Source organism: Manis pentadactyla, chromosome 7, assembly GCF_030020395.1.
Source record: "Manis pentadactyla isolate mManPen7 chromosome 7, mManPen7.hap1, whole genome shotgun sequence".
Taxonomy (NCBI): Eukaryota; Metazoa; Chordata; class Mammalia; order Pholidota; family Manidae; genus Manis; species Manis pentadactyla.
The window spans coordinates 122793611-122813055 of NC_080025.1; the positions used below are offsets into that span (position 1 = coordinate 122793611).

Below are 19445 nucleotides of genomic sequence, written 5' to 3' on the forward strand. Positions count from 1 at the left end.
TGTCATGATGGATGTTAACTAGACAATACAGTGATCACTTTGCAATATGTACAAATATTGAATCATTACATTGTACAGCTGAAGTTAATATAACAATATTACTTCAATGAAAATTATATATATATGTATGTATATATGGACTGTCACATACTTAAAACTAAGACTAAAACTAAGACTCTTGGTATCATGGACTCTCTTATTCCTCTTTTGTCATATCCAGTAGGCTTCCAGCACTTACTTTTCAAAGTAACTTTCCCTTATTCACTGTGCCACAGCCTTAACTCAGACTCTCAGCATTTCTCACCTAAATTATCACAGACACTTCCTGGTTTCTCTGTCATTTACTATTCTCTCCCTGCAAATCTGAGTGATCTTTCTAAAATCCATATTTGCTTAGGGATGGTTCACTCTCCTCTTTCAATTAATGCCCATTAGCCACAGGATAAATCCAACCTTGGCACAGAATGCACATGTCTTCATAGCCTGACCCCTCTCCCAGTCTCACCTTTCAGCCACTCTTAATCTTGATTTCCTATCTCTCTGCCCCTGACTGGAATTATTTTTCTGCTCTCCATCCCATCCCAGTTAAATATTTATGGATTCTTGACTCTGATTAAAGATGGCGGTGTGAGAGGAGAGACAGAGGCTTCCTCCTATAACTGGATACAATTAGAAAACATAGTTGGCACAAGAGGATGGTGCCAGACTGCACACACCTGGAGAAAAGAGCAGACCTCACCGAACGGGGTAACATAATAAAGCTGTGGCCAGGCAGGACTCGAGCCCTTTCCCCACCCCAGCTCACCAGCAGGAGGAAGAGAAATGGAGCAGGGAGGGAGTGGAGGCCTGGGACTGCTGAATACCTAGCTCCAGAGATCTGCTCTGGGAGCTCAAACCTACATTTCATGATGCTTTCATAATACTCACATGATTACCGGTTTGGAAGGCTACTACAGGCAGAATTCCTGGAGAGACTGAGATTCTAGCCACTTGTGGAAAGCAGGGATCCATATCTGGCTGCTCTGGGACAAAAGCTTATACCTGTGTGCTCGGCCCACTGGCTCAGGCAGTGGACACAGGCACAGCAGCCGGGAAGCAGGGAACAGCTCTTTCCTCCCCACAGGCACCAATGCTGCTCCCCTCTGACCACCGACATTGCTTCAGGGGCTCAGCAGCTCCAGAATAGAGCTTCTGGACACTAGAGGGCGCCATATACAAATATGAAATGCCAAAGGAACCTGATCCAGAGTAAAATTAATATAAATCCAGAGAAATATTTAAATGATATGGACCTTATGACTCTTTCTGAAAGGGAGTTCAAAATAAAAATCATCAACATGCTAATGGAGGTATGAAAAAAGATATCCAAGAACTCAGGAATGAATTCAGGTCGGAGATCCAATTGCTGAAGCACATAATGGAGGGTATTAAAAACAGGTTAGCTAGGGTGGAGGAGATGGTAAATGAAATAGGAACTAGAGAAGAGGAATACAAAGAAGCTGAGGCACAGAGAGAAAAAAGGATCTCTAAGAATGAAAGAATATTGAGAGAACTGTGTGACCTATCCAAACAGAACAATATTTGCATTATAGGGATACCAGAAGAAGAAGAGAAAGAGAAAGGGATAAAAAATGTCTTTGAGGAGGTAGTTGCTGAAAACTTTCCCAGTCTGGGGAAGAAGATAGTCTCTCAGGCCATGGAGATCCACAGATTTCACAACAATTGGGTCTCCTCCCTGGACCCAAGGAAGACAACACCAAGACATATAGTAATAACATTGGGAAATATCAAGGATAAGGACAGACTACTAAAAGCAGCCAGAGAGAGAAATAAGATCACATACAAAGGAAAGCCCATCAGGCTAACATCAGACTTCTCTTACAGGCCAGAAGGGAGTGGCATGATGTATTTAATGCAATGAAGCAGAAAGGCCTGGAACCAAGATTACTTTATCCGGCAAGATTATCATTTAAATTTGAAGGAGGGATTAAACAATTTCCAGATAAGCAAAAGCTGAGAGAATTTACCTCCCACAAACCATCTCTACAGTCTATTTTGGAGTGACTGTTATAGATGGAAGTGTTCTTAAGGTTGAATAGCTGTCACCAGAGGTAATAAAACCACAGTAAAGAAAGTAGAACAGCTAATTACTAAGCAAATGCAAAATAAATTAACTATCCCCAAAGTCAATCAAGGGATAGACAAAAAAATACAGAATACAATTCCTAATATATAAAGAATGGGGGAGGAAGAAAAAGGAGGAGAAAAAGAAAAGAACCTTTAGATTATGTTCATAACAGCATATTATGTGAGTTAAGTTAAACTCTTAGACAGTAAGGAAATTAACCTTGAACCTTTGGTAACCATGAATCTAACACCTGCAATGGCAATAAGTACATACCTATTGATAATCACCGTAAATGTAAATGGACTGAATGCACCAATCAAAAGACACAGAGTCACTGAATGGATAAAAAAACAAGACCCATCTATATGCTGCCTACAAGAGACTCACTTTAAACCCAAAGACATACACAGACTAAAAGTGAAGAGATGGAAAAAGATATTTCATGCAACTAACAGAGAGAAAAAAACAGGAGTTGCAGTACTTGTATCAGACAAAATAGACTTCAAAACAAAGAAAGAAACAACAGACAAAGAAGGGGTCAATCCAACAGGAAGATATAACCATTATAATATCTATGCTCCCAACACAGGAGCACCTACATATGTGAAACAAATACTAACAGAATTAAAAGGGGAAATAGAATGCAATGCATTCATTCTAGGAGACTTCAACACTTCACTCACACTGAAGGACAGATCAACCAGACAGAAGATAAAAGGAGACAGAGGCACTGAAAAACACAATAGAAGAGATGGACCTAAAAGACATCTACAGAACTCTACACCCAAAAGCAACAGAATACACATTCTTCTCAAGTGCACATGGAACTTCAAGAATAGATCATATACTAGGCCACAAAAAGAGCCTCAGTAAATTCAAAAATACAGAAATTGTACCAATCAGTTTCTCAGATCATAAAGCTATGAAACTAGAAATAAATTACACCAAGAAAATGAAAAATCCCACAAACACATGGAGGCTTCACAACATGCTCCTAAATAACCAGTGGATCAATGACCAAATAAAAACAGAGATCAAGCAATATATGGAGACAAATGACAACAATAATTCAATACCACAAAATCTGTGGTGTGCAGCCAAGGCTATGCTAAGAGGACAGTATATTGCAATACAGGCCTAACTCAAGAAAGAAGAACAATCCCATATGAGCAGCCTAAACTCACAATTAATGAAACTAGAAAAAGAACAATAAATGAGGCCAGAAGTCAGTAGAAGGCAGGAAATAATAAAGATTAGAGCAGTAATAAATAAAATTGAGAAGAATAAAACAATAGAAAGAATCAATGAAAGCAAGAGCTGGTTCTTTGAGAAAATAAAAAAAATAGATAAACCCCTAGCTAGACTTATAAAGAAAAAAAGAGTCTACATACATAAACAGAATCAGAAATGAGAAAGGAAAAATCACTACAGAAACCACAGAAATACAAAGAATTATTAGAGAATACTATGAAAAATTATATGCTAACAAACTGGATAACCTAGAAGAAATGGACAACTTTCTAGAAAAATACAACCTTCTAAGGCTGACCAAGGAAGAAACAGAAAATCTGAACAGACCAATTACCAGCAACAAAATTGAATTGGTAATCAAAAACCTACCTATGAACAAAACTCCTGGACCAGATGGCTCACAGCTGAATTTTATCAAACATTTAGTGAGGACCTAATACCCATTCTCCTTGAAGTTTTCCAAAAAATAGAAGAGGAGGGAATACTTTCAAACTCATTCTATGAGGCCAGCATCACTCTAATACCAAAACCAGGCAAAGACACCACAAAAAAAGAAAATTACAGACCAATATCCCTGATGAACATAGATGCAAAAATACTCAACAAAATATTAGCAAACCGAATTCAAATATACATCAAAAAGGTCATCCATCATGATCAAGTAGGATTTATTCTAGGGTTGCAAGGTTGGTGCAACATTGAAAATTCCATCAACATCATCCACCACATCAACAAAAAGAAGGACAAAAACCACATGATCATCTCCATAGATGCTAAAAAAGCATTTGAAAAAATTCAACATCCATTCATGATAAAAACTCTCAACAAAATGGGTATAGAGGGCAAGTACCTCAACATAATAAAGGCCATATATGACAAAACCACAGGCAACATTATACTTAACAGTGCGAAGCTGAAAGCTTTTCCTTTAAGAACAGGAACAAAACAAGGATGCCCACTTTCCCCACTTCTATTCAACATAGTACTGGAGGTCCTAGCCACAGCAATCACATAACACAAAGAAAAGTCATCCAAATTGGCAAGGAAGAAGTTAAACTGTCCCTGTTTGCAGATGACGTGATATAAAAAACCCTAAATAATCCACTCCAAAACTACTAAATTTAACATCTGAATTCAGCAAGGTTGCAGAATACAAAATTAATACACAGAAATCTGTTGCATTCCTATACATTAACTATGAACTAGCAGAAAGAGAAATCAGGAAAACAATTCCACTCACAGTTGCATCAAAAAGAATAAAATACCTAGGAATAAACCTAACCAAGGAAGTGAAAGACCTATACCCTGAAAACTACAAGACACTCATGAGAGAAATTAAAGAAGATACCAATAAATGGAAACACATCTTGTGCTCGTGAATAGGAAGAGTTAATATTGTCAAAATGGTCATCCTGCCTAAAGAAATCTACAGATTCAATGCAATTCCTACTAAAATGCCAACAGCATTCTTTAATGAACTAGAGAAAATCATTGTAAAATTCATATGGAACCACAAAAGACCCTGAATAGCCAAAGCAATCCTGAGAAGGAAGAATAAAGCAGGGGGTATTATGCTCCCCAACTTCAAGCTCTACTACAAAGCCACAGTAATCAAGAAAATTTGGTACTGGCACAAGAACAGACGCATAGGTCAATGGAACAGTCTAGAGAGCCCTGATATAAACCCAACCATACATGGTAAATAAATATATGATAAAAGAGCCATGGATATACAATGGGGAAATGACAGCCTCTTCAAGAGCTGGTGTTGGCAAAACTGGACAGCTACATGCAAGAGAATGAAACAGGATTATTGTTTAACCCCATATACAAAAGTAAACTCAAAATGGACTAAAGTATTGAATGTAAGTCATGAAACCATAAAACTCTTAGAAGACAACATAGGCAATCATCTCCTGAATGTAAGCATGAGCAACTTCTTCCTGAACACATCTCCTCAAGAAAGAGAAATAAAAGCAAAAATGAACTCATGGGACTACATCAAATTAAAAAGTTTTTGTACAGCAAAGGACACCATCAACAAAACAAAAAGGCATCCTACAGTATGGGAGAATATATTTGTAAATGACATATCCGAAAAGGGGTTGACATCCAAAATATATAAAGAACTTACATACCTCGGCACTGAAAGAGCAAATAACCCAATTAACAAATGGGCAGAGGATATGAAGAGATGGTTCTCCAAGGAAGAAATTCAGATGGCCAACAGACACATGAAAAGATGCTCCACATCACTAATCATCAGGGAAATGCACATTAAAACCACAATGAGATATCACCTCACAGCAGTTAAGATGGCTAGCAACGAAAAGACTAAGAACAACAAATGCTGGCAAGGATGTGGAGAAAGGGGAACCCTCCTACACTGCTGGTGGGAATGTAAGCTAGTTCAACCATTGTGGAAAGCAATGTGGAAGTTCCTCAGAAAACTAAAAATAGAAATACCATTTGGCCCAGGAATTTCACTCCTTGGAATATACCCAAAGAATACAACTTCTCAGACTCGAAAAGACATATGCACCCCTATGTTCATCACAGCACTTTTTACAATACCCAAGATATGGAAGCAACCTAAGTGTCCATCTGTAGATGAGTGGATAAAGAAGAGGTGGTACATATATACAATGGAATACTATTCAGCCATAAGAAAGAAACAAATTCTACCATTTGCAACAACATGGATGGAGCTGGAGGACATTTGCCAAGCAGAGAAAGACAAATGTCAAATGATTTCCCTCGTTTGAGGAGTAAAACAATGAGGCAAAACTGAAGGAAAAAATGGCAGCAGACTCAGAGACTCCAAGAAGGAACTAGTGGTGACCGAAGGGGAGGGATGTGGGAGGGCAGGTGGGGAGGGAGGGAGAAGGGGACTGAGGGGTATTATGTTTAGTACACATGGTGTGGGGGATCACAGGGAGAACAGTGTATCACAGAGAAGGGACGTAGTGGATCTCTGGCAACTTGCTGCACTGATGGACAGTGACTGCATTGGGGTATGGGTGGGGACTTGATAATATGGGTAAATGTAGTAACCACATTGTTTTTTCATGTGAAACCTTCATAAGAGTGTATATCAATCATACCTTAATAAAAAAAAAGATCAGACTGTCAAATCAAAAAATATATAAAAAATAAAAAAGTAAATGCAACCCAAATTGTCAAACCACACACACACACACAAAAATATTTATGGATTCTTGATTAAAGACAGAATTTGTTTGTGAAGGATATAGAGAGAGGGTACGTAATACCTATTCTCATCAATGAACTTGGAAGTATAGCATAATTCGAATCCGACTTTAAAGGAAGTTTTGTGGAATTTTGAGATAACATACTTAAAAGTTTCTACTAAGTGCCTCCAAGTATTTCAATGAAGTTAGATCTGTCCCATGGGTGGAAAGGAGCATAGGGTGGAAGAAGGGATGTGCAGGTTCATACACAATGGAAGAAATGCACAAGAAAGGCTAATGCCATTGGTTAGTGTAATTTATGAGATAATTTTTCATTCCTGATAAATCATAGCTAATCTTCCTCTCAAATTTGAAGCCAATTTTTAATGGGAAGTCAATTGAAGAGTCAATTTACACATTTTCTATTCAATTTTAAATTTACCTATTTAATCTCTGTGCGAAAGTCATAAATCATCTTTTTTTGTTCAATAGGGAAGAATTCAAGGAGGACTGAACACAAAAAGATAAGATTGATTTATATATGAATTTATCTGGAGGTCAACAGGGACAATCCCGCAGGAGAGGGTCATCATGAGTCAAATAATTACTGATCACTATGGGGCCCAAGTGTTTTGCAGCATACCTGGGGAGTGAATTCCACAGAGAACACCTAAGCTAGAGCAGGGAGAATAGAAGGCAGTGAACACCAGAAGAAACTGCTAAAAAGAAAGCTACTAAAATGAGATCGTGGGGCTCTAAAAAGCTCCATCTGATGCAAGGAAGGTGCATCCTATTATTTCTGAACACTAATAGACTTTTTTTACACCTTTCCTTTCACTTCTATGCCACATACCCATTGATATGTGAAACTTGTATTTATACTCATTTCCTTCAAAAGCATAAATTCTTATATTTGATTTTCAAAGTCTGGTCTTCTAAAAGCTTTAAGCTGCTACAGAGGACTCTGCTTTAATTTCAGACTTATGTGGCCAGTTGATTTTTTGCATTCTTTTATTTTCCATTCTCCCAATTTCCTCCCAGTTTTATGAAAAGAATAAGAAATGCAGGGGTGTTAAGAAGAATGTTCTATAGTGCTAAGCTAAGGTCAGACATGCAGATGTATCTCCAGCTGATACCATTTTAATGTTTTGTTTGAAAGTTTTTAGATAAAACCACAGCTTGAGGAACCAAGCTGTTCCACAAAACAGGTTATATTAAAACTGTGAAAACTGCAGAACTGTGTTTCTGAAACTTACATGACATACTCCTACCAAAGAGAAAAAAGTTATCATACACATCATTGTTAATACTGAGTTGATTAAATGATGAACAAAAACCGGGATGAAACCTTTTGTTTATGGCTCATACACAACTACAGAACTGAAACAAATCTATGCATTAACATAGAGCAAACCATGAAGCAATGATATAGAAACAACCCTGTTTATTTAATATGATGGATGATGTTGTTTTGCTTCAAGTCAATTATAAATATTAGATATAGATTAGGAAGATGGAGCTACTGATAGGATCTGTTTGGATCCATGTAACTCTGGGAGAAAATATGTTCCCAGCCTGGGACAAATAACCTTTGAAGCTGAAATCAGTCAAAGGGAGAAATAAAGTGGAAGAAAACCGTTTACTGCTCACAAGGAAAGGAGTCATCTACTTCTGCTCACCCATGTCTCTCACGACCTGGTTGAAAAAGGACCCCACCAAACCTCTCTAGTCCAAGTGTGCCCTCACTCCCCACCCCTTTGTAATCCCCTATTGATATGGAGATGGACTACTTCTCTCTACCCCTTGGAAACAACTTTTGATATGGAAATACACTAAGGCCAGGCAAAAGATTCCAGAAATATTGCAATTTTACCCACAATCCACCTGTTCATTTAAATGTTGTATTTCCATAATTCACTAGTATCAATGCCTTTGAGAATCTTTTATGCTTGTTGCCTCAGAATAACCAAATCTATGGAGTAATCGCAAAAGCCAATTTTAATGAGGTGGTACTAGATAATACTATATTATTTTCTTCCCTTGAAGACACATTTAGCATTTAGTGTTAATTAAATCTACTTTGGTTGATTATTTAATTCAATTATTACTGCACTTGGGAATAAGAAAGTATTTTTGGTGCTATTGAAGAGAAATGATTTGGCAATTCAATTTGTAGGATGACTATGATATGATTTGTTTATGTACAGATTCCCTGTATTACCATGCACATTGCGATAAGTCCATTCCTCTGTCAGTTTTCTTCATGAAAATGACTGTGAAATTTTACAGTTATGTACTTTACAGTTATTGGCCTTTCACTTGGCATAGACACAATAATAACCATAATAGTTACTGGCACTATAATCAAGGGTAATGATATGCAACAGGACTGTATAAGGTGCAGGACTTAATTATATCATTAAAATTACAGGGCAAAAATACTTTAAAAAATTATTTTAGAACCTAGTGAATCCCCAAGAATATGTTTACATATTGGAGGTGAGAAACACTACTGAAGAGAAATAGAAATGCTGCTAAGGGAAGTTCTTGTGATGTATTCACTTATGCATAATTCAAGATTATATGGTTCAATATTTATCTGGTGAGAGGTAAACAGAATGTAAGTTTGCCCTGAAAAAATATATACTTGTCATGGAAAAACAACTATATGGCCAGCCGATCTTTCTTTTTGTGGAGGAGTGAGAAAGAGCTCTGTAGACATGGCAACTGCTATGGATGGAATGTTTGCATCACCCCCAAATTCCTTTGTGGAAGCCCTAACTGCCAGTGGGATAGTATTTGGAAGAGGGGCTGTGGGAGAGAATTGGGTTTAGATAAGGTCATGAGAGTGGCGTGCCCATGACCTCATAAGAAGAGGAACAGAAACACAGCCCCCCTCTCTCTGTCATGTGAGGACACAGCAAGGACGCAGCCACCTGCCGGCTGGGAGGAGGGCTCTCAGCAGAATCCTGACCATGGTGGCACCCTGAGCTCAAACCTCTAGTCTTCAGAGCTGTGAAAAATATCTGTTGTTTAAGCCACCCAATGAAAATATTCTGCTATAGCAGCCAAGGCTAAGAGAACAGCTAAAATCCTTTGGAAAATTATTCAAGGAGGGCAGTTAGAGAAATGCATCCAACTTTAGCTGACTGTCACACAATGCCAGCTTCAGAGGAGACCTGCGGTTTAAAGGAGAAAGAGATGTGACGAGAAATGGCTTGTCTGCTCTTTTAGGTGGTGACCACTGACAATCTCGGGAAAGAAAAGTCAAACATAGACAGAGAAACCTATTTGGACCTGTAAGAGCTTTCTGGGAAATGGTCTGATTCTGAGCCAAGGGATTAGGCTGTTTTTTTTTTTCCACTTGTTTTTTCCATTTGTTCCACTCTAGCTCCAGTAGAAAGCAAGCATTAGTAAAGCAATAATTGATCATCTTAGGTATTCAATGAACAGTCAGTTAATAGTAGCTAACTAATTATTTTTCAAGGAGATGAAGTTTACTAAACAGCTGTTTAAATTTCTCCTTCAATGTGATGACATTGGTATTTAAGGAAGATTAGTTTAGAATAATTACACTGTATAACAATTGAGGTTAGAAATTAAATATGAGACTTACATTAGATTTCTATTTCTCCTGGAGGCCAAGGGAATGGAAAGATATGAATATAAACAATAATTTCAAAGGAGTCATGTTCAGACTTGACTATCAACTGCATAAAACGTACACGAGAAGGAAGAAACTACATTTCTCTCAAATTTGAATAAATCCTTGGCTTTCATTGTATAGTTACCAATAGCAGGAAGATTACAGTGACTCACCAGATAAGCTGAATGTTAGTTGACACATTTAGGGCAACTTAGGTTTTCCCAAATGTATTCTGTGAGAGGCCAAAACACAGAGCAAGCAAATGCAATTCAAGAATTCTGTCCTGTCCTGCAACAATTTGGGAAATCCTGCAAAACTGTTATCAAGCTCTTGGAAGCTCAGCACAAGTATTAGCTAATAAAATCTCTGACAAGTTCTCGAGTACAGAAACTGTTTGAGAATGTTTCAATCTGAGTTTCTCAAACTTATTCGAAAGTGAAGCTTTTTTATTCTCAAGTGCTAACTGAGGGCAAAAGGAGAAACACAGTCAGGATGCTCCAAGGAACTCAAGACAAGAGAAATTAAACACTTTCGTGCTCAACTTTAAAAGTTTTGAAAGTTAAAAACAATCTTATGTGCTTTTTCTTCTTGGTTCTTAGATATTAAAACCCTTGGAATTATTTTTCTGAATTAAATTTTTATTTTGTTTCAGCTGAACTCAGTTGAACTGAAATATAACACTGGCAAAGAAAGTGGTTTTGTAGGAAAGTCATTTCAAAAAGCTAACTTCAGTCACTGACCTTTTCCTCTGAGAAGTTTTTATTGACCTTGTTGAACTCCTTGGGGGCAGCAAGTTGACCTTTACCAGAATTTCTGAGCATGAGGATAATCACAGAACCTTGAAGACATCATTTTTGTGGTGAAGTTTAGAAGTCTGGAATCTGGTTATCCTCATCAAGTCTGCCTACCTGGCCCAACATGAAGATTTCACTCAGACTGTTTTTAGTGTTTTTGGAAGGCTGATGATTTCTAACACCAAGGGTGGTACAAGGAACACATCCCTGTACTGTATTGTGTTTTAACTGAAGAAGGAGCACACTGAACATTAAAATACAAATAGCAGTTCCTGAGGAGGCAACCTTTTCCTTCTGATACTGTATCTAAATTACCCAGTTGGCATACAACTAAATACCTTGTTACATATGTTTTAAATCTTATGTCACTATAAGCAAACCATCACATTGATGAGCATATCTGGAACTACCTATAGATCATTTAGAAATAATATAAGGAATTCATGTTTTTGGACTGGAAATAAACACCCTGTCAACTTAAGGGAATGTGGTTACCTGATAATAGTTATAATAGATTGAAAATTGATTTTGTATTCTTGAATACCACCAAGTGAAATAGTTTAAACTTTAATTTCAAAATATATTTTGTGAAATTAAATGAGCTGGCTCTGAGTATAGCTGACCTCTAAGGCCTCTGTTTTAGCTCTCAGAAAGTGCTGGAGACACAGTGTCGGCAACCAAATGTTTTCCAGACAGCTAATTTTCTGAGGGAGAAGTAGACAGACTATGGAGAAAAAAAAATGCAGACTGGTTCACTTAGAAATCTGTGTACAAATAGTAAGAAAGGTTAAAATAAGGCATGGACACAATAGAACTCATCCCTGGAGAAAATAAAAACCAATGATGATTAGATTATGTAACATATGTAATGGATAAAACTAAGAGGATGCTGCTTTCAACCCTTAATTTCCCTTAATCATGGTAAAGATAATATTTTTCCTAAATGGGAAAGTTTGGTCCATTGAGACTTCTGGATTCTAATAGAATTATTGAGAGATAAGATGAAAATCAAATCTTTCTGTATATCAAAGACCTCTCTCTTTCTCTCTTTCTCCAGCAGCTGTCTGATAGTTTGACCATTTCTGCAACAAGAATTTCAAAATGAAGGGAGAAGTTTCTATATTCTGTTCATATTTTCTTTATATAATTATTATATTCTCTATATATACTAAGAAAAATTTCCTCTAGACCTATCACAGGTTAATTTGTAACTGGCTGCTAGTAACTAGAAGCCATTACCTGTGTTTTAGCTTCATGACTCAATGTTAAGAATTAGAATGAGGCCAGTTCCGGTGCACAGAGATCCCCCCCACACACAAAGAATTGCTGTTTTTGTAGGTTTCCCCCATACTAAGTCTAAGAATAGAAACAAATAGAAAAAAGTGGCAACACAACAGAACCATTTTTACTGCCATCTTCCCCTTCAGCATCAACTGAGGCATGTTTGATGGAGGGAGGTGAAGAGTTTTTCTTCTTTTCCTCAGTAAGAAGCTTAGTTCCATTAAGCAATGTTGGAAGATATATTGGAGATAGTATATTTTAAATTAATTTAAAAAGTAAATCATTTTAGTGCCTTTTAATATAAGCAAAATGGATTTTATTAAAATCCTTTCAGATATTACAATATAATGATTTATTTATCTAAGTCTGTATCAAGAGTAGAATTTCCTTTCCAAGTATATTGATTTTTCTAATGTATTTTGGAAGTGGAAAAGAACCAAAGTACTCTACCAAAATCCTTCTTCCCCATCCTTCTTCAACAGAACCAGGTCCACTGTGTCAACAGACACTATTTCAAAACGGTAGAACTGTTTTTAGTTTTTCCAGAAGAGTAGGATTAACCAATTATAAGTGTTTCTGAAGCAACAAAGAATGGGTCATATTTTTCTAAGCTGTGTTTTGCCAAGTTGAAACATGAAATGTCAAATATCTATATTAAAGTATTCAAAGTTAAGTATACTGAGTCATTGAAATATCTGAAATAGTGAAATGGTGTATCAACCTCATGGAGTCTTTGTGTAACATAGGAACGTCTATACTCAATGTGAATAACTTATAAGGCTTATTTCTCTTTAGATTCAGAGCACATATTGAATTGATTTACACTTTAAAGCACTTCTAGTAAAAAATGTCAGTGTTGTACAAGTTAAACTTGGAATGAAAGCTGTATTTGTTACTTTTCCCTCCATGTTTTTCTAATAAGAACTTTCTTGGACTCTAAGGTGTTTAATCAAACTCAGAATAAATGTCTCTGCAAATTATTTAATTGTAAATTTTGGGCTGCTTAGCTCTGAAAATGATGCTTATTCCAAGTGCTATATTAAATGTGTAGCAATAGTGATAGACATTTTCCCTCGCTTGTTATATGAGTATCTTTCATTTCAGTGCATTATTGTTATATTTAAGATTATTTGACTCTAAATGAGGAACTCTATTTTAGAACACTGTGTGACTATAAAGACTATCATCTGTGCATTGGAACTAGGCTGATTGTCAGTTATGCATTCTGATATTAGCTCCCTCGTTGTTCTCCATAGAATGAAAAGGCAACATAAAGAGTGGTTTTGGCTTTACCATCTGGCTTTTAGACATCTACCCTTGCATCTGTGATAGTGGAAGGAAAGAGTTCTACAGATTGTAAAATGAAATCCAAAAAAGATCCAAAATCACTGTGGTCGGTAGATAGAGGTACTACAGTGTTGCTGTTAAGAACAGACCCTGGAGTCATGTACTTGGTTTAAAGTCTAAATACTCAATAGCTGAATGACTTGGACAGTTATGTAATCTCTTCGGGCTTCAGTTTTTCACAGTTCTCATCTGTAAAAGGATTGTTAGAGTTTTAAGCAGATGTGTATACACTGAAGTCATCTATATCATGTATGATATGCATTACTTTAAGATACATATGAATAGATACATATGAATATATAGTTATTTAAGATTGTATATGTCTACTTAAGATACACATGACATCTATATTTATCTAAGATATCCATATGGATATATATATTTGAGATTTTATGTATATATAACATACATACATATAAAAAAGCAGTTCTTGGCAGGTGGTAAGCACTACCTAAATATTAACTATTGTTATATTGCCTTAACTTTTCTTTATCTGAACTACTAATGAATAACAAAATTGATTGATCTAATTGCTCCTTTTTTTCCCTGCTTTTGCTTTAAAGGGTTTAAAGCAGTGAAATGTTACTTTTATGAAGTTAGTAAACACAAAATGAGAGGCCCTAAAGCCAGGTGCTGAGTTAATAGATAGCATAATCACTTCCTGAATACACAGGAAGGAGCTTTTTGTAGAACTAGCAAAGCGACTGCTAATGGGCTTTTGTTTTAGAGATGATGGATTGATATTCCAGGGACAGGCCTGATGGGAGCCCTCCTAACAACTGCCTCTCATAGCTTATTACTTAAACAGTAGCTTGGCACATAAATATAATCTCACATAAACCAAAACGCGAATATGTGAGATTCATAAGGGCAGCGATTCGGTGTTGGGTCACTGCTGTTTCTAGAGTCCAGGCAAAAGCCTGGTAAATAGTGGGTACACAATAACTACTTCTTGAATGAAGTGAATGAATGAAAACCTTGACCTTTCCTTTAAAGTAGGATTAACATGAAAAGCAAAAGAAATCGCAGGCTCCCCTACTTCCTGACAGATTTCTGACCCTGAGAATGCTGAAGGGGCACGTAAAGAGCTTAAGGGTAAATATGTGCATTTAGCAAGTATTCCAGAAGTCATGGATTTGGTTAAGCATTCACCTTAATGTGTAGGGTGGCACGGTGTCACATTTAAGTCAGATCCCTGTGTTCGTGCCACATTTGAATTACAAATATTTTGGTCAACATATAATTTTGGTGTCTATACTTAACACTTTTTTCTCCCCGAGGTTTTCAGAAATCTTTTACTTGTGACCAAGTGTCATAAAGTGTCACTTTAACATTTAGCTTACTTTTAACAGTGTCTAGTGAGCTTTGACTGGCTAAAATAGGCAGTTTGACATGACCCATTTCACAGGTGGGGTCAATTATATAGCATTCCTTATAATTTAGTTCACAACCTCGGAAAGTGGATTAAAATAATGTAACATTTTCAGAATTATTCCTGACAATACAATCTACCTACATATTTGTTTTTACTGCCATAGCAAATATTTTTTGGAAACAGAAAGTTCTCTTTTCATAGCATAGTCAAGCTAATAATTTGAGCAGGGAAGTATTCATTTGTATACACTGTAAGCCTTCCTAATTATCTTTGTAATGAAAACTGAGAAGGTATTAGTCATTGTTGGGTGAGCCATCCTCAAATCTACTTGTCTTTTCTAAATATAACTAAAACAGCAAACAACCTTAAAGTACATTATTAATTGATTAGACATGATTTCTTAAAATGGTTTACATCATCTCATGTAACTTTGGAGCTTCCAGACGTTAATAATGAGTCACCAAAAAAGCTATCACTGATTTATAATGCACATCAGGCTTGGCTTAAGTAATTCTGTGTGGGCCAAAAGGAAAATGAAAAATATTTACAAGCGAGCCATGGCAGAAATATGCTGAAAACACCTATCTGTATTCACAGAAAACAATTAGGACTGATGCGTTTAGGGTGAGCATTCAGATTCATTTTATTCCATGGAACCGTTTCTACTCCTGAAGCTCTGTGCAGACTGGGTCCTTAGGGTTAGAGTACTATGGAGGGTGGTAAAATTTCACTTGGCCCTTTAACAAGTAAGGTAAACCATTTACATTATTGCACAGCAACAAAAATTTACAGCCATAGGTAACACAGGATCTGATCAACGTTAATACACTTGGCGTTTAAGGCTAACCCACATTGGAAAGCAGTCATTTCCGGGATGGAGATAAATATCAACACAGTGTCACTTGTCTGAGTTGCTAGAAAAGATTTCATATTTAAAAATCAATTCATAGGATTGTTTTCACATTTGTTGGTTTCTTATCACTTGTGTGCTAGACAGAGGCACTTTAAGAATTAACTGTAGTTTGGGGAGTACAAGACACTGAGTTTCAGCAGTTACTGATAAATATGGCAAATATATTAAAATGAAAATTGGATTAAAAAGGAAATAATGAATCAGAAAATTTTGCCAAATCCTGTAAAAATTACTAATCTCTGATTTGAAATACTCCCTCGCTAGAAAAAAAAACTGCCCAAATAAGTGAATACTACAGCTTTTGATGTTAAGGTGAAATCGTTTTGCTGTTTGGGCGCATAAGGGTTTTCAAATACTAACAAGTTAAGTACTTTGAGTTAGGGTTCCAGTAATATTTCAAAGTAGTGTACTATGCATAGATTCCAAATTGTTAGAAAAACTAAAATGTTGAATAAAACATGTTGGAAGAGTTTAGTAAAACGTATAAAAATTAAAAGGCTAAAAAAAAACCTCACTCCGTTTTAAACTTGTAAAACTTAATCCCATTCATTCCTGGGAATCCAGTGACTTTCTTCTTTTCTTTTCTTTCTTGTTCTTTTTTTGAGTCTTAGTTAACTGGTACGTACTGCACCCGCCACAACACGTTTGAAAGTAGGTCCTGGTATACACTAAGGAATATCCAACCAGGCAAATACATCAGGGTGATGAGCCCCATGAAATTGAGCGGGTAGTGGGAATAGTCCCAGGAACAGGCCCCGCACGTGCGGAGTCCCAGACCCCAGGACAGTTCCCAAGCGTAGACGAAGATCACGTAGATAGGCACCCGCTTCCAGGTGCCCCAGCCACGGCTGTAATGCAGGTGGAAGTAGAGCTTTTCCACCACGAAACTGCAGCTGCCGTACATAAAGAAGGACCATAGGGACGTGTGGCCACTGGTTGCCCCCTCCCCCCGCCCCAGTACGTTAAAAAAGAAGGTGAAGAAGATCTCATCCAAAAAGCCGTGCATTCCGAAGAAAAGAAAGCGGAGCAGGTCCGGCAGCCCCTGGGCTGGGGCGCCCCCGACGCCCCTGGTGCCACGGGGCCGTCGCCGCCGGCCACCTGCAGCCGCGGGGGCCCGGGCGCCGGGAAGGGCGGGGTGCGCTCCCGGCCGCTGCCCGTGCGGCTGGTACCGCAGGCGCAGGAAGCGCTTCAGGAACACACGGCCGTGGTAGAGCGCCAGCACGTACTGCAGCGCCAGGTCCAGCGTCCCCGGCGCCGCCGCGTCCCCCGACGCGCCCAGGCCGAGCAGCAGCGCCTGGCCCGCCAGGGTCTGCAACCCCACATGCGCCGAGGGGTAGAGGAGGAAATTGAAGACGAAGGCGCTGGGGCAGCGCCGCTGCTGCAGGTAGACATTCTCCAGGGCGAAGTGGGTGAGCGAGTGCAAGAGGCAGCGGTAGGGCGAGGAGAAGCCCAGCATCCGGAGGTCCGGGCTGTGAGCGAAGCGCCGCGCCGAGGACACGAGCACGTCCAGGGTGATCCCGTGCATCCCGTAGAAGTAGAGGCGCATCCAGGCGGGCAGCGCCGCGGCGGCGGCCGGCGCTTCAGCAATGGACAGCGGCTCGGGGCTGCCGGCCGCAGCCTCTCCCCCCCGCCCGCCGGTGGCCCCGGGCCGCCGCACCGCGCCGCCCCTCCGCACCAGACCCTCGCCGCCCGCCTCGCCGCCCGCCATGGGCTCCGAGGCTGCCCCGGCGCCCGAGCCCGCGGGGCCGCCGCCGGGTGCGCGGAGCTGCGGGACCGAGGGGCCGAGCCCCGCGCCGCCTCCGGGCCGCTGCCGGCCCCCGGGGGGCGCGCAGGGAGCTCCGTTCCGGCCGCGGCCCGGGGGCTGCCGGACCTGGCGCGCTCGGGGGACGCGCGGACCGCCCGGCTCGCGGAGTCCCCCCGCTGCCGCCCCGCCGCGCGCACCCCTCCAGTCCGGGGCGAGGTGCTGCCGGCCCGCGCCGGCGCTCACCCTGCGCGGCCTATCGGGCGGCGTGGCCCGGCGAGGGGCAGTGGCGCCGGGGCTGCGAGGAGAAAAGCAGAAGCTGCTGCCAACCCCATGTCCTCCGCGGCTCAGCCCCGCCGCCTCTGCTGCAGGCTCTGGAAGCGTAACGGGAGCAGCGACGCCCCTTCCCCCGGCTCTCCCCATGCCCCGCTCCGCCTGTCTCGACCTCTGGCTTCTCCGCAGCCCCTCTCCCCCCCCCGACCCAGCAGCCCTCCGCGCTGACTCCCACGGGGGTCGGGGAGGAGGCCCGGCCCTGCTTCCCCGCCCCCTTCACCGGCTCGGCTCCCAGTGCCCGGCCGAGCGGGAGGCGTTTGAAGGGGCGGAGGCGCCGAGTGCAGGAACACCTAACAGGTGTGACCGCGAGCCGAAGGGCGTTCCCTGCATCGCGGAGACCGGGGCCGGGGCCGGGACCTGGCTGGCGGGGACGCCCGGCCGGGAGCCACGACCAGGGGCCGGGCCGAGGCCAAACTGTGGTGCTGCTGTATATTCAGTGTTCTTATTCAGAACCAGCTGTGTCCCAATCACAGAGAATAAACACGGACTTCACGCCTGCCAGCCCCAGCGTTCCCCTGCATCTGAAATGTGTTCGCGGGGCCTGGGCCGCTTTTTCAATCTTTCTTCTTGGCCAGTCTGCTTTCCTGGATTGATTAACTCAGGGCCAAGGACGGATATTCTGAAGTCCCTTAGAATTATGAAATGAATTGAGGCCAGGTTGGTCAAACCTTGCCCTGGTACAGTGAAGTCTCATGTCAAGAATAGTACCTTTGCTCACACTGCACCCCCAGTACCGCTTTTTCTCCTTGCAGAACTAGGTTACCCAGAAATGGACAGTGAAATAGAGGATGAAGGGTTTGGTTTTTTTTTAATTGCTTATTTTGGGAAAGGTGGAGAGAGTTGGGGCAATCCAGAATTTTCGTGTATTGGGCTCTACCTTTTATTTTTTTTCTTCCAGTTTTGAATCAGGCTTAGAATTGGAAAGAACCGTAAAGGTAGATTATATTGATAACCTTCCCTCCTTCCCCCCAGTGTCTAGGTGGAAACTAGATAACAGTTCCGATCTGTAAGATCAGGTGTTCCTTGGATGTAAGGATTACTGGAGAATTTTTTTTTCCCTTTTGTAGAATAAATATTCTGAGACAGTTTCTCCATTTCTGAAGCAACCTCCTTCCCACTCTCTCGCTTTACTTATTTCAACTCCTTATTTTACAATTTGTGGTTTCTAAATTGTAAATTAGGTAAGAGAGCGGGGAGAAGAAAAATTAAGGTGATAGTATCACTTGTAGAAGGTCAAAGTACTGATTTACTTATTGTAATTTTGCTTTTTTTTTTAGCTTTGCTTGCATGTTGTATATTTGCTAACTTCCTTTGGTCCTGGTCAGAAGTCAGAAGTTTCATGCCAGAGACAGAAGCCTTGGGTAGCAGGCTTATCAAATAAGTTGTGAAACAAAGACAGGGCTAGTTGCCCGAGTGCAAACTATACTGATAACCTTCCCTCCTTT

General features: G+C 40.1%; 1 protein-coding gene across 1 annotated transcript; it reads right to left on the reverse strand.

The window, feature by feature from the left end:
- Positions 1 to 15631: 15631 nt before the first annotated feature.
- TMEM229A (transmembrane protein 229A) lies at positions 15632 to 18213 on the reverse strand. The gene has a single exon (XM_036905599.2). The coding sequence runs from the start codon at positions 18088 to 18090 to the stop codon at positions 16534 to 16536; it is 1557 nt and encodes a 518-aa protein (XP_036761494.2). The 5' UTR covers positions 18091 to 18213; the 3' UTR covers positions 15632 to 16533.
- Positions 18214 to 19445: the final 1232 nt, after the last annotated feature.